This window comes from Plectropomus leopardus, chromosome 11 (assembly GCF_008729295.1).
Source record: "Plectropomus leopardus isolate mb chromosome 11, YSFRI_Pleo_2.0, whole genome shotgun sequence".
In the NCBI taxonomy this organism is placed as follows: domain Eukaryota; kingdom Metazoa; phylum Chordata; class Actinopteri; order Perciformes; family Serranidae; genus Plectropomus; species Plectropomus leopardus.
In genome coordinates, this window is record NC_056473.1 from 29,892,975 (window position 1) to 29,908,623 (window position 15,649).

A 15,649-nucleotide genomic window follows, 5' to 3' on the forward strand; every position below is an offset into this window, starting at 1 on the left:
GTTAGATCATTAACGACACAATCTCATATTGAAAGAACAAAGCATATTTATCGTTACCAGGAAACGTTTCTGATTAAAAGCTCAATGATCAGTTTTTTTGTTCACCAACAGGCTCCACGGCCGCTGCCACCGATTCAACATGCCCACTATGCAGGAAATAGCCCAGAAAGGTCAACGAGAGCCAATGGTGTGGGACAGACCACAGGGGCCAAGGCCACGGACGCTCACTAATGGCCCCAATTTGACCGAAGGCGGACCATCAGCTTGGTGCGTCAAAGCCTTTAGTACTGTCACTTCTGTGCACTTTCAACGGCCGGTGTCTGTACTGACTTTGATATAATGACTTGATATTGATATTATGAGCATGAAAATGGATTTGATTTTATTAAAAGATCAATTTAACAAGGGTAAAACATGACATTATTGCTTTTTTTCTCAATAGCAGCAGAGAACAGCAGAATTACCGCAGTAAACATTAATAAGAGGAGAGAGTGAAAAAACAGCAGCTTGTACTGGTGTTTCAATACTGCAGAAAATGACTTTGAAACCGTATCAAATATTAACAATCAACAGGTGTCAATAAATCACTACAACAACAGTCTGTGTTCTGCCAAAGATTTTTTATGAGGTAATGGAAACTTTATTTTGTGACACCACAGCACAATAATGAGCAGACCGAGTGTTTCTAGTTCACACAGCTTCAACAGAGAGACATCGATTCTGAATGGGAGCAATCAGCATCTTTTCGAACCAGTTTAATTTGTTGACGTATAAACAGCACCTCTGTTTGATTGTAAACCTGCTCTCAAATACGCGCACACACACACACTCACTGAACACACTTGGATTCACATAAGACCCTCCTCCCCAGTATTGCAAACTGTTAATATACTTTGAGGCAAACATTAAAGAACACACATTCCCTGCAACGACCACTGATACTCATTATCAGTTCTTTTTTTATCAGTTTCTTTTTCAATACTATATAACAGCTTTTTCTAATATATATTATTTTTTTAAAACAATAAATTCAGAACAGGTTTAGATATGGATATTTAAATATAACTCAGGGACTGTTTGTTATTTATGAGGGGGGAGGGTGTGGTGCAAAAAGGGGGAGGCATGTCAAATAATTTTTAAGCATTTGGGAGGTACTTATGTTTACATTTTGGCTTTAGGGAAGGGGAATATTTTGTACTTATTTTGCCACCATTTTAAAGAAAACACTTTGTTTTTCCTTTTTAATTTTTTTTTTTACTTATTTATTTATTTATTGCGATTTTTAAATAAAATATTTTTTTTCTTTAAAAATGTTTTGGTAAATCTTTTAACCACAGGCCAGATTTTTTTTTTCTAAAAAAATCACCGGTATGACACTATTTATCACAGCCAGAACTTTAAAAACAGAAATTAGCGTTAGATTTTCACATTTCTGATGGTCCTTCATGGCACATCATATGTTATAAAACATTTTTAAAACTTTAACGGTATGTTTAGTTCTCCAAAACCTTTTCAGGCCTGGAAATTGCTATCTGCAAATTCCATGACTTTTCCATTTTTTAGGGTTTTTCATGACCATGCAAACCCTGACTGCTGTCTGCAGACAAAATGCAAGTCCTGTGTCATTTATCATTGCTGTACCCAAATCAAAATTATCAAGAAAACACAACCTTATGCTCAGGAGTCCCGAGGCTGTGACTTTAGAGCAGTGCAATAAAAATTCACCAAAAATCTGAGGTATGGAAAGAATCAAACAGCACCACAAGTGTTATCCAAAAAGATACAAATATTGGCAATTATTGAGCACTGGTAACAAATATTCAAACAAGAATATAATGGACACGAAAATGCCGGATGCCAGAATATGTGCATGCTGACTACTTACACAAACAAGACGGATACAATCTTCTTTAATCTCCCCTTTAATCTCCCTCTGTTTGAACTATGAGCAACCTCAAACAGAACGTTATGCAAGTCATGTCTGCCATGCTAAATACCATTTGCATATAGTCTGTTCAAACACTTTGTCCTATGTGGCAGAGTGCAAGCTGAGCAGTCCCCCTAAGACACAGAAAAGTGCTGGCTACATCCCCTTCTGCTTAGCTGGGCTTAACCCTTTGGGAGACAGGTCTTCCCTTTAAAAATAGGACTAGTGCGCTTTATCATTGTCAGGGTTCCTACAGCTTAAGGCAAGTTAGATTTAAGACTTATGAAGACTTATTTATGCCACTCAGAGTGAGATTTACAACCACTTGAACAATAGCCAGTATTGGATGGAAAAAAATATAAAACCCCAAGGGTTTGGGATATTTTTCGCCAAATGCCTATTTTAACATAACAAAATATGAGCGTCACGGTAACGTTAAAAAGTTACATGATTGACTTCAAATGTTGAAAAAAACTTTCTAGAGTGGAGCACATGGAAAACAACATATATTCTCATGTTTCTCATTTGTTTGACATTGATATTAGAGGCTATCTTGTTTCTTTCCTGCTTTGTTTGTTTATTTATTTCGCTGGCATTTTTTTAAATGCCTGTATGTTCCTTTGTATCAGCTCTCTCTAAATGCAGATTTGTGGGTCCATAAATGCAGGGCAGCAGGGAAAGCCCCCCCATGAATACTTTTGGGTTTTTTTTCCTTTGCTGCAGTTTATCACTCGCAGGTGGATAACTGATATGTGGATGAGAGGGGAGGTTCGTAAGTGAAAGTAAACTTCAAGACCCAGCAGAATGAACGGTTAAGTTTGCTTTCAATGCGCCTGACGTTCAGCTCTGCCGTCTCTGTCCCAAGAGCACAATAAATACCCAACAGTATATAAATATTCCAATAACACTCCTAATAACCAGTCCAAGTCCAAAAATCTATTTGTGGCTGTGTGGGAAACCCTGCATCAAACCCCCTTTTTATAGCATCAAATAACTAGCTATAACCGAACTTATGATCTTTCATTTTCTTAGTTTGGTCGATGTCCCATTTGCTAACATGGTGAGACTGTTGTTTATGACCTATACTGCAGCCAGCAACAAGAGGGCAATCAAGATGTTTTCTCTTCACTTCACTGTTGTCCGTTTTAAACACTGTCTATAGTATTTTCTGACATTTTACAGACTGTGATTAATCAATCAATTACTTCCAGGGTATCAATGACACATTAAAACAAACATCACCACAAAAGGCAAGGCAGCATCATTTCCACAATATTTAACATATTGCCTCTGTATCTGACCTTTCTGCGCAATGCAATCCAAGAAAATCTCCTTAAAAGTCACACTGTCTGACCCAGAGTTGACATACCCTATTTCATACTGCTTGGTGGTTTTGTTTTAAAGCCATCAAGACAATCATTAAAGAACAAAATGAGTGATAAGTTGAACATTTGCAGTTAAGCCAAGGTGACTAAGTGACTGGAGAAAGAGTAGAGACAATGAGAACAATTTGTTCTCCAGCATACCTGGAGGACAAATTAGGTAGGGGCGATATTTCATTAACAACTGGAATGTCATTGTGACTCAGTGGGCAGAGATATGTCTCATGACTTCCATTGTCACATTTGTCCAGTCTTTCAGTACAATCATAGAGTGATATTAGGACCTTAACGGCAACTTTCTCAGCATATTTTTACCTCCAGGCTTTCATCATACACCTCCAGTCCACACATCCTGAGCTGGACTTGTGCAAGACACGGACCGCAGTGCTGAATCATGCCCAAACAAGTTCCAGATAAATTAAAAACAGGAAATGTGTGATTAACCTTTGCCTTTGGACTAGATGGTGAAATGATTGCAGCTAGGAAAGCCACAAACGTTTGAAACTGTCAACAGCCTGGAGTTGAAGGTGTTATGCAGCTAAAAAAAAAAAAAAACAACCAGTAACTGTTGAACTGTTGACAGCCTGTGTGGAAACATAGCCGCACATTTTCACACAGTATGTGTGATGTACATTTTCACACAGCCTGTGTGATGCACATTTTGAAAATATGGAAAATATGCATAGGCTGTACTGTCAAAGTACATCTGCAACATGTTCTCCTTCTTTAACTGACTAAAGATTTGTAAAGGTGTTCCCCAGGGTTCTGTCTTAGGTCCCGTGTTATTTTTGATCTACGCTAATCCTTAGGGCCAACACACTCCCATCACTCTGCACACAAAATGTGCTTTTCAAAATCAGAATATAAAAATATTTTACATTTATATGTTTTTCTACTTTCACTGAGTTCTTTTTTTTTAACCAGCACCAGTCCTGATCATAAATATTAAATATTAACTGTTTTGCAGAATTGTAACCCTTTAAAAGCCAAGTTTTTGTCATGATGTCACTATGTTTTAGATGAAAGAAAAACACAAAAATTTAATTATTTTCAATATACCATTTGCAAAGTAGATTTTTTTAAATTACAGTCTAGGATATGTCAATGATTTGCAATAACACTGATTGTGACAGTGCACCTTGTGGAACAGCATGTATTTTCTCTGTATGCCAAAAATGGTAAAAATGACATCATCAGGTGGAAAATAGTAGAAATTAGAAATTCCAGTGACACACAGAAATAACATAATGCATGTTTTAATGCTTTGGTGGCTGTGGCATCAAGAAATGTAGTTTAAGTGGGTTTCAATGGCACATGTTTTGCACTTAACAATTTTGTTTACACAGTGTATTTTAGACTTATCTCTATCTCTCTACCTGATTTCAAAGTGCTCATAAGTACAAAGGTGAATTGGTACTTGTAATAATAGTGCATAGGTATTTTAATATTTCCAAATGCTACTGGATATCCTCAATGTTTTTTATTGGTGCATTTTTTATCAACTTTTCTTTACCTATTTCATTAATACTGCTGCTGTTTTTATTGCACCTCAGTACGATGTTACTCACTATGTGAAGTATTGCCTATTTTTATCTGTTAATATGTTGTATATGTATTTTATGTATTAATATAATATGTATTTTGTTTTCTATTGTATGTCAAATATGTACTTGCGGTGCAGCTACATGCACTATATGCCCAAGAAAAATTTCCCCCCAGGAACAAAAAAGTTGATCTCTTTCTCATGGAAAAGACATTGCTACAAATCGTTGTAAACTAGCACAACAACATGAAATGGGAGAGTGAAGAGCGGGACTATATGGAAATATAATGCCTGTAATGCTTTGCCTGTTATATTTATTTCAGGGTATTTTCTAAATGCACTGTACTATAAACTTAATTATTTAAATGACTGAAGTGATCATAATCATTTTCTTTGTCATCTTTTTTTAAAATTTTGTTCTGTATTAGTCCAATTGTTTGCTTTTTTCCTTTCGTTTGTGAGATTATATTCATGTCATCATGTTGTCATCTGTTTTCTTAAAAATAAAAAAGGAACTCCAAAAACACACACCTCCTCCATCTAGCCATAAGACACGCATTTGTTCTATGCTACCTTCACATCTAATAGCTGACAGACATAAAAAGGAGTCGAAAAAACTCCATCTTTTGTTATCGTTGCAACTTATCAAAGATTAGTCAAGTCAAGTCAAGTAATTTTTATTTTTATAGCCAGAAAATCAGAATTCACCCCAGAGGGCTTTTAAAAAAAAACTTAAACTGAGAAAAAATGTTAGGACCTTCAGAAAGAACAACTGAGGAGGGATCCGTCTTCCAGGACGGACACACGTGCAATACATGTTGTTTAGTGGTGTAGCACTCGAGATTAGTCTTGGTCTCCAGACCGGTCTCGAGCCTTTCAGAAGGTCTCGCTCGCGTCTCAAACGCATTTTGGCTCAGTGTCGGACATAGCAGACTCCAGATTTCTAATCGAGACCCACCGAGACCGCAAAGGATTTATTTGTTATCATAATTACTGTGATTCCAGCCAATCACGCAAGTCATTTGTTGTCAGCAATAACGACTGTCGTCCTCATAGACATTAGAGGGAAAAAAAATTATATATAGTCTTGGTCTTTACTTGGCATCGGCCCATGAAAGTCTTGGTCCTCTCGGTCTCGGCACACTCTGGTCCCCGTAAAGTCTCAGTTAGTATGGTCTTGACTAATGTCATGTGCACAGAACAGTTCAACATAATAAAACTGCAGTAATCAATATGACAGTAAAATACACAAAAAAAGAAGAAAAAGGCCTCACTTGTTACTGCAACTGAGCACACTGTGTGTACCGAGGTGCAGCCAACAAGCAAGAACACACACGGACGCAGCAGAGTGAATATGCCATGTAAATGTCAACTCTGTCTGCAAGAGATTTATGCAAACTCCCTCAGCTTTTCCCTCCTCACACACAGACAAAATAACCCGGGACAGAGCTAAATTGGGTGTGGATTCTTCTAACAACAAGTGATGGGAAGATTCCCTCAATATGCCCTGTTTGTAGTCCCCCTCTATCCCTACTGGGACAAGACAAACCAGTTTCTCTCTCTCTCTCTCCCTCAAACACACACACACACACACACACACACACACACACACACACACTCATCCCTCAAACACACACACACACACACACACACACACACACACACACACACACACACACACACTACATCATTACTGTCAACAGCTGCCGAGCAGGCCTTGCGAGTACCCAAATAACATCATTATCACAAGTATTCTTCAACCTTCCCTGTGTGTCTTTTTCCACTAACTCCTCATTCCCTCCCCTACAATCAATACTCCAGGAGGAGGGAGATCCTTCTCTGCGGGCCTCGCAGAAACGCCCAGTAAAGTCAAGTCAGAGACAATCACACACCTGTTGCTCGCAGAGCCAAAAGGCCAACAGGCTTTCCACCCCATCAAAACCACTATAAGCACTGGTGTGTGACATCACATGCAGCCATTAAAACATTTCCAAACCTGCTTAAAGCATTATTCATAAGCATGCCAATCACTACATGCAGAAATTGTTTTTTTTTTAAAAAGACATAAATACAAACTGCTCTTTCTGGGATGAACACGCTGAAGCTGTTTACCACTTTTTTTGGCACTGTTCTCACACCGAGAAACCATATCTCTACAGACTTTACATTATTTGGGGAAAATGTGGTGTTTGGCTTCCTCAAGTGTGTAAAAGACAAAGACAAAATCTATTTCTTAGATTCATTTTGTAATGATTCTATCAAAGTATTTTATCCATAAATGTACGTTTAGCATTGAAAAAGCACTAATATTGTTGCTTTTCTGAAGGATACTGAACATTACACACAAGTTCTCAAGACAATTGATATCTGTAATTCTTAACACTATCTTTGTTTAACCCTTTGAAACCAGGAGTGACATCATTTTTCTCGTGCTGCTTTCAGACCACTTTCACTAGTATTTCAACCTCTGAACCCAGAGCAAACTGGTGCAATTTTATTTTATTTTCAAAAAAAAAAGGAAAAAGGTAATGAGCAACTTCGTAAGAAATGTTACACAAATTGCAAGAAATTAATAGATTTAGAAAATTATTTTCTATGGAAAAAAGGCAAAAGCTAGGGAAAAATTGTATGCATAATTATCATTATTACATAATTTCAAAATTATGTAGAATAATTATTATATTTTTTAATTATTATTAAAATTAATATAATTTTTAAGCACTTTCTCCAAGTCTTGTTTGCCCTGTACTTTCTCTTCCTTTTTCTTTTTTTACTAATTTTTCAGGTAATTTTCTTTTTTGGGTCAGATCTTTGATCATTGCTAATTGCCTTATTCCTACTGCTCAGCTTTCAAAGGGTTAATGTCGTATTCCCCATTGGCTCTTTGTTATTGTTTGAATATTTTTAATTGTATACTAGATCTTTGGTACACTCTGCTGTGTAAATAAAAGAACAAAAAAATGCTTAGAGCACCAAACATGTCAAGATATTGGCAGTTAAGTGTGAGGAATATTTAGCTTCCCCGGCAGAGCTCAGAGGGGTTTGACGATATGGTAAGACTTTAGCAGAGACATTTGTACACAATTGGGCTTGGGACCCTGTTGCCAAATGATTATCTTTATATTAAGTCTGAAAATTGTCTTATTTTGTGTGACTTGCTTTGGCTGCATAATGGAAAACCACGGTTATCTCACCGGGGCCACAGCCCTGCCTGGAGGCCATTGTTTCTCTAAGTGTGAAGCCTGAGGGAAAGATTGTAAACAACTTTCCACCAAAATAATATTGCCATAAATGTGTTTTAACTATTTGAAAATAGAGAAGATTGGTGTGATTTCTTTGGGATACATGTGGAAGAAGGCAGTGAGTGACAAAAGAGGAAATGAGAAAATAATAAATAAATATTTTCAAAAATTGAAAAAATAAATAAATAAATAAATAAATTTTCAAAAATAACAATGCATAAACCAAAAATAGTAGAAAGTTACTAGAAAAAAAATATTGAAAATAAGTTGAAAAAGAAGTGAAAAAATAATGAAAATTACTTTTTTTTTGTTTATCCAGGTTTTAAGGGGTTAAGTGGGTTAAAGATTCTAAAAATGATAAACTTTCTACCAAAATAATGTTACTATAAATGTATTTTTTTTTTCAACCCTTTAAAAGCTGAGAAAATTAGTTAAATTTCTTTCAAAAACATGTGCAGCTTAACAAGACATGGCCCAGAAATTAGCAAGAAAATAGTAAAAAGTAACAAGAATATTACTTGAAATTAAGTTGAAAAAATGGAAAGTAAACAACAATGATGTTATTTGTAACATAGTTTTAAATTACAGTAAATATAAATATAGTCTGTTGACATTTTTCCTCCCCTTTTCGACTAATTTTTAGGTTATTTCTTGTCATATTTTCCTTTTTTTTTAATTTATGGGATATTTCTTGCAAAGTTTGTCATTGCATTTCTCAATGTCTTTTTTTTTTCAATGAAATCAAACCGATTTGCTCAATTTTCAAATGTTGAACACCAGAATCTCGAAACACAAGAAAACTGATCCATGTTTCAGCGGGTTAACGATAAACTTTCCACCAAAACAACGTTGCTAGGCTGTAAATGTGAAAGTTTGTTTGTTTGTTTGTTTGTTTGTTTGTTTAAATAAGACCCCTGTTTGTTTCTAACACTGTAAAGACAACACGACGACGCTAGCCTAGCAAAGCTTTTCCCCTCTCTCAGCCTGTCTGTGCTTTGAGGACAAGCTAGCTCGCCAGGTGTGGACTCACCTGTGCCTCGTCGGTGCCGCTGTCTCGGTCCAGCTCCCCGATGTAGTACTGCTCCATCCACCGCCGGGCGTTCTCCGAGTGCCGGTGCGGGGGTCCCTCCATCTCCCGGCTCACGTCCTTTCCCGACCGCCGGAGTATCAACGCCTCCCCGCCCGGGTGCATCCGCAAGAAAGAGGTCACATCGTACACCCTGGTCCCCAGCAGCACCCAGCAGGAGTCCTTGGTACAGTGACGGGCCACTTCCCTCTCCGTGAAGAACCGGGGGGACGTGGACGGAGACATACTGACAGAGGAGATGTCCACCTGAACCGAAAACTGAAAGACAGGGAGGAGAGCGCAGAGACCTCCTCGGAGGGCCGTCGACCTGACTACTACCGAGAGTTAAAGTTCGCCGTTGACACCCAGAGGCACTAAAAAGTCTCACTGCTCCCCAGAGGACAGAGACAAGAGGCGGGGTCTGTGAGGCGTTCAAACACCCACCAAAGATACGACGTATTGTCCGTCAGCAGCCACAGGTGGTTTAAAACTTCTAAATCGGTGGTGGAGAAAGTTTCCTGAAAGACAAAGTTTAGTAAAAGTGCAGATATCTCAAAAGAAAACGACTTTGGTAGAAGTTAAAGTCACCTATTAGAATATAATTAGATTATCACAAGCAATTGTATGATGTTAAATGTAATTATGTATTGAAAGTAAAAATAAAAAGAAATTTTAAAAAAATCAAAAGTGTAACTTAAGTAAAAGTGTAATCAGGAAAATGTAGCGTGCGTAAAGTATAAAAAGTAAAAGTACTAAATTCAGAAAAAAAAACGTTTTTAAAAACAAACAACCCTCGAAAATGTTTAAATTATTTAATAAAAAGGGAAAACAAAATAACAGCACTGTTTATTAGATACGTCTTTTTTTTTTTTTTTAATTTTTTTGCCTAAAAACATTTTCCCAGTCTTTTTTTTTTTTTAAATAATAATTTTCTAAATTACTCTTTTTTTAAGCATTTTGTGGAACATTTCCTGCCAAGTGGATCACTGCTTTTCCGTCGTGTTTCTGAGAGAAATTGCACCACTTTGCTCTGGATTCAAAGGTTTAAATACTTGTGAAAGGCGTCTTAAAGTAGCACAAGAAAAGTGATGCCTCTCCAGGTTTCAGAGTTGAAGGCTACAATAGATCCCCGATTTCCACGGTTTCCATGAACGCAGCATCTCATCCAGAAGCACCTGCTGCTGTGAAAACACTCGGGGCGAAAGTGAACCCCTCCAGTCTGCTTTCTGAGCAAACTGATTATTATCTAATAATTTATTCACAAATCAACATTTCCGAACCCGAATTATTCAAATTAACGATTATGATGGTGCCAAATTTTTTAAAAAATGACTTAAAATGAACGGCCATGTAGTCTGCCATCATTTCCTGATCAAGGCTCACAGGCTCACAGGCTCCTCTGAGCATTTAATGTCAGAAATATAACGCCAAATACACCTTAATAAATCTAACCAACTGCATTTAACGTTAACCTGAATTTGTAGAGCTGTTTATTAAAACTTGACATATTAACAGAAATCTTTGTGCGCACTTTGGCCACTTTTTGGTGCGTGTGTCATCTCCAAAATTAAGAAGTTAATGTAAAGACCGACTTAACTGGTTACAAGACATTCGAGGACATGTGTAGTGGATCTATTTACTCCTAAAACAGAGGGCGTGTTTTTGTTTACGCATGTCTGTCAACTTTATCTTAGCCGGACAGATGAGCTCAGCTGGTGCCTTCAGGTGATGTCGGAAATACCCTGTTCCACATGTGAGCCAATTAGAAAGCAAAATTAAACGGTTAAAAAAAACAACTAAAAAGGTGCAAATTTGATATATTACCTGAGTCTGCGAGGTGTGATGTTTAGAGGGCGGAGATCTTGGAAGTTTTGTCAGAAATTTAATTTATATTATTATATGCGTAGTGTTTCGTTAAATAAACCATAATAATATGTTAACTATCTACAGACCTGACGCTCTAAAACTGCGAAAAGAAAGCCAGCAAAAGAAAGACTCGTTTGACAGCCCGCCAAGTGATTTTTTAGGACTCAGTTTGACCCATTTGGGGAAGTTGCAGATCATCCTGAAGGCAGCGCGAGATCCAGCACTTTGCCCACGAGCGCCGCCCTGCGTGATGGACTGTCAAACTGCCATGGACAAAGTGAGAATTTTGGGTAAAATTTGGCACAGTTGATGGTGTTTTTCTGTCTGGTGGGGTGTTTTTAGTTAAAAACAAAAAACAAAAAAAAAACAGGCTTGTGTAGAGACTCAGTGGCCTGCATGGTTTAGGGCTAAATGTGCAACTGACGTATGCACTAAAATGCACCTTGGTCTAAAATTAGGCCTAATTTTCCTAGAAACTGGTCCTATCAGCCAACAACAGCCAAAATCATCCTTTGGCTATCACAGGCCCGTCCAAAGCCTGGGCTGGGGGGCCAAGCATGGTCATTGGATAGATTTTAAATGCCCCGGGGCTAGTCTTTCAACATATAAACTACTATATGTGGCCAGGAGTTGAAAACTTTTTCAACTGAATATGAAACAGTTGCATTTGTCTAATCTGTATGTGATTTTCTTTTAGTAACCCATATAATATTAGAAGAACCGACCCCCAATTTTTTTCATATTATCTCATCTGAAAACCAACCGATACAGTAGAGCACCTACAGTGTGTGAATACATGTGATTAAATTACAAAATAAATTTAATTGTGACAAGTTACTGATAAAACAAAGGATTACATGCAAATATATTCTTCTTGCTAAAAAACAAAAAAGTACAAAAAATAAAAACATTCAGTCTGTTGTTTTGCATCTTTTTCGTGCCCAGGGATGCCTCCTTATGTCAGGACATTTCTCAGCTTTACTGCCCAGTTTGACACATTTGTTAGAAAGATAATCCACAAGTAATAAAATGTAACATTATTTTAATAAAATAATTACAAAACCTACATCACTGGTTACATTTTTAACACAGCGACCAGTAATCTAAGTTACATTTCAAAAGTAACCTTCTCAACAATGAATATGTAGCAAGCAGACAATAAAAACAATAAATTGCCATGGCAAACTATAAGAAAACAAAAAATGGATGAATGCATATGACACAGTGCATTATCCTACAAATGAATCCAGCGTAATGCAATATACAGTATCTCCCAGCTGAGGCAGAGTGGTGTAGAAAACAACAGGGGGCAGAAAAGACCAAAGTATTCATGCAGTGATGTGAAAGACACACAGTACAGAGGTACTGAGAGAACTGGTGAAACACAACATGAAACAAATCACATAATCTCACTTTGGGTCTTTTTTCCAAAACAGTATCACCATGAAGTGTCTTATTAAGTCTATTTTTTGTCATTGCAGGTGATTCAACACCTAAGTGATGATGAAACCTGTCGAGCAGCTGAAAGGTGGCAGGAAGGAAGAGAACAGCACTTCAGCAGAAAATATTCACACACAAAAACACACACACAGACACACACATTTTAACTTCGCAGGTGAGTCATGAAGTCTCAATGTTCACAGAGTTCAGAGATACTCAACTTGCTTTGCTTATGAACAACTTTTTCAAATTGACAGAAAAAGAGCCTCGCCGCAGCAGCCCCATACGTTTCTAGGATTTCAGCAGATTTCTCACAGTTTAGGACGGGTCTAGGATTTTAGGATGTTTTTAGGATATCAAGGGTTAAGCTAGGACCTCTGTCGGGGGTTGCGGGGGATCCTACACTGGCACTTTATTTTATAAACAAGCTCAATTTTGATGCTGATTTATGCACTCTGGCACCTTATGTAAACTAATTACTTTATTTTTATTTGAATCTGAAAATGGTTGAGGGGCCATCCAGCATCCTATCAGTGGCCAGATTTTTTCTGCAGGCCGTAAGTCAACTTTAATTGGACTAGGTGCTCTGTGTCTGCTCCTCCACGCCGCTTCGGCCTCCCTCGATGGTTAGGGATAGGAACTGTTTGTTATTTATGAGAGGGAAAGGGGTGCTGCAAATTTTAAAAAAAAACACAGAGGAGGGACTTGTGTCCTCAATTTTGGCTTAAGTGAGGGACATTCAGCCTGAAAGGGGAGTATTTTACATCTATTTTGAATAAAAAAGTCACATCCCAGCCTCCCCCCTCCTCTGATAGATAAAATATAGTCCCATAACACTGGTGCTGAAGCTAAGAAATGTACTGCTGTGGTCAGGGCCGCAGCAAAACACATTTTAACCAAAAACATCAATATCATTTCAAGTGAACGTTGTATTTGAATATTGTTTCTCTCACACAATAACTGATTGAGGCAGCAGCCTCAATCAGTTATTGTGTTATTGCTTTTTAAGGTGCAAGCTAACAGGTTTGGGACCCACAGGTCTATAGTGATACAATATTTTCACTACTTTGCACCAAATTACATCACAAGAAAACTTGAAAGAAAGATGCATAATTTTATACATGCCTGCTTTGGTATCTATAAAAACTTTGGGATCTTGATTACAACAATGTTCAGTGTTTTGAATAATGAGTTTGATGTGTTGGAAGTTCAACCCTTCTCCTGTTTCTTTTCTTTAACAAAACACATAAGCGTGAGCGTGTTCCTCCCTTTTATTGTCTCTTCCCGTCACTGATGTGTAATATTGTACTGACTGACGATATGTAACGCCCCGATGCATCACATTGTTCAGGCACATCACCTTACACTGGGTGACGCCTGCTTCCCTCCTCACCCTGTCTTTTGTTGTCCACCTGTTTCCTCTCTCCATCACTGTCTCCTCTCCTCCCCACTTAAGTCATCTTTGCCCTCTTTCTTGACATATATCTGTCCTTCAAGTCTCTCGTTCTCTCTCAGTTATCAGTTATTTCCCCTCATTCCCCAAATTACAGCTGCTTCTAAATATACCCTCATAACAAAAGAGCCCTCAATAATAGACTGCGTGTCAGTGTCTGTGTAACCTGAAGCAACAGACGCGTGTGTGTGTGTGTGTGTGTGTGTGTGTGTGTGTGTGTGTGTGTGTGTGTGTGTGTGGTGATGTCAGAAGGGGGTGGGGTTATTTTGTCTTTTCTGAAGAATGATTGGCCCAAAATCTGGCCTGGTCATGTCGGCGTGTATAAGAAGGCAAAGATTCCCTTTCTGATGATTATTTTTTTCACCACAGAGCATTAACACTCCTCCATGGCTACTGTCGTCCCTGTAAGTATCTCTCTCTCTCTGTGTGTGTGTGTGTGTGTGTGTGTGTGTGTGTGTGTGTGTGTGTGTGTTTGTGTATCTTAAACTTTTAAAAGTGTCTCAACTCAGTTACGGACCCTTGTAAACCTGAGCAAATTGGTGTCATTTCTTTCAAAAACATTCAGAAAAGGCAATGTGCAACTAAACAAGACATGGCATAAAAACTGGCAAAGAATTATTAAAAAGTTTAAAGAAAATTATTTGAAAATAACTTGCAAAAAGGAGAAGTAAGTAAAAACCGAAAACAAACAAGAAAATAAGGCAAAAAATGTGATGAAAGTTTTAAAAAATATATGTATTTATTTTAAAATTCTGTAACATATTTTTTTTAGCATATAATGATAATATATTTATATATTATATATCATATATTATATATATTTCATGTCATTTTCTTTTCTTTTTTTCCTTTTATTTTTTATTATTTAAAATTGTGGGACATTTTCTTGCCAAGTTGGTCATTGCCTTTTTTTCCTGTGTTTTTTGAAAGAAATCAAACCAATTTGCTCAAGTTTATATGGGTGAAATAACTTGTGAAAGTCGTCTAAATGGAGAAAACTGATGTCGCTTCAGGTTTTAAACGGTTAAATGCTGTATCATTCATGCAGAATGATGTATCCTATTAGTTGTGACTTGAGTTGACTGTCAGGTACTAAGAAGTAAAGGGGAACTGAAAGAGCTACAATGACCTACAATGCCTTAAGTGTGAACTTCACATTTTAGGAAACCTGTATGAGTTGTTTTCCTGTCCATTTGTAAGATGTTGAATATGTCAAATATAATATTGATATTGTAGATATTGGATATGGTCAAAGATATTGATTTCTCTTTACATGACAAGTTTATGTAGCAGGTCAGCTAACAACTGTTGGTAGGCAAATCTACACGATCAAATGTCGCTCCTGTAAATGAATCGGCTCAACTGAATTCTCTTTGTGTGATCACTCCTTCGTGTGTGTGTGTGTGTGTGTGTGTGTGTGTCTTGGGTTTCTGATGGAGAGGGTGATTAAGTCTGCGAGAGGAAGACAGTAGCTCGTACACTAATTAAAATGGTGTGATATGTGCGTGTGAGCGTGTATGTGTGTGTGTGTTAAAAAGTGTGAAAAGACAGTGGCGCACAGCTGAGACTGTAGCTGCTCTCGCGGCCTCGTTCTGTTCTGCTGCCTGAGTTTCAGTATCTGTTATGCTCCAGTAGGTTAACATATTGGGAGGCCAATAATAGCAATTTGTGTAATTAAATAATTATCAGTGTTTCCTATGATGCATTAGTGGTCAAATGGTTCCCAAAGT

General features: G+C 37.5%; 1 protein-coding gene across 1 annotated transcript; it reads right to left on the minus strand.

Annotated features, from left to right (window-relative positions):
- Window positions 1-8,805: 8,805 nt before the first annotated feature.
- On the minus strand, window positions 8,806-9,783 carry fa2h (fatty acid 2-hydroxylase). Its single transcript, XM_042495413.1, has one exon. The coding sequence runs from the start codon at window positions 9,404-9,406 to the stop codon at window positions 9,101-9,103; it is 306 nt and encodes a 101-aa protein (XP_042351347.1). The 5' UTR covers window positions 9,407-9,783; the 3' UTR covers window positions 8,806-9,100.
- Between the last annotated feature and the right edge of the window lie 5,866 nt (window positions 9,784-15,649).

Coding starts and splice junctions, on each gene's coding strand:
- fa2h (XM_042495413.1), bottom strand. CDS start 9,406: ATGTCTCCGTCCACGTCCCCCCGGTTCTTCACGGAGAGGGAAGTGGCC.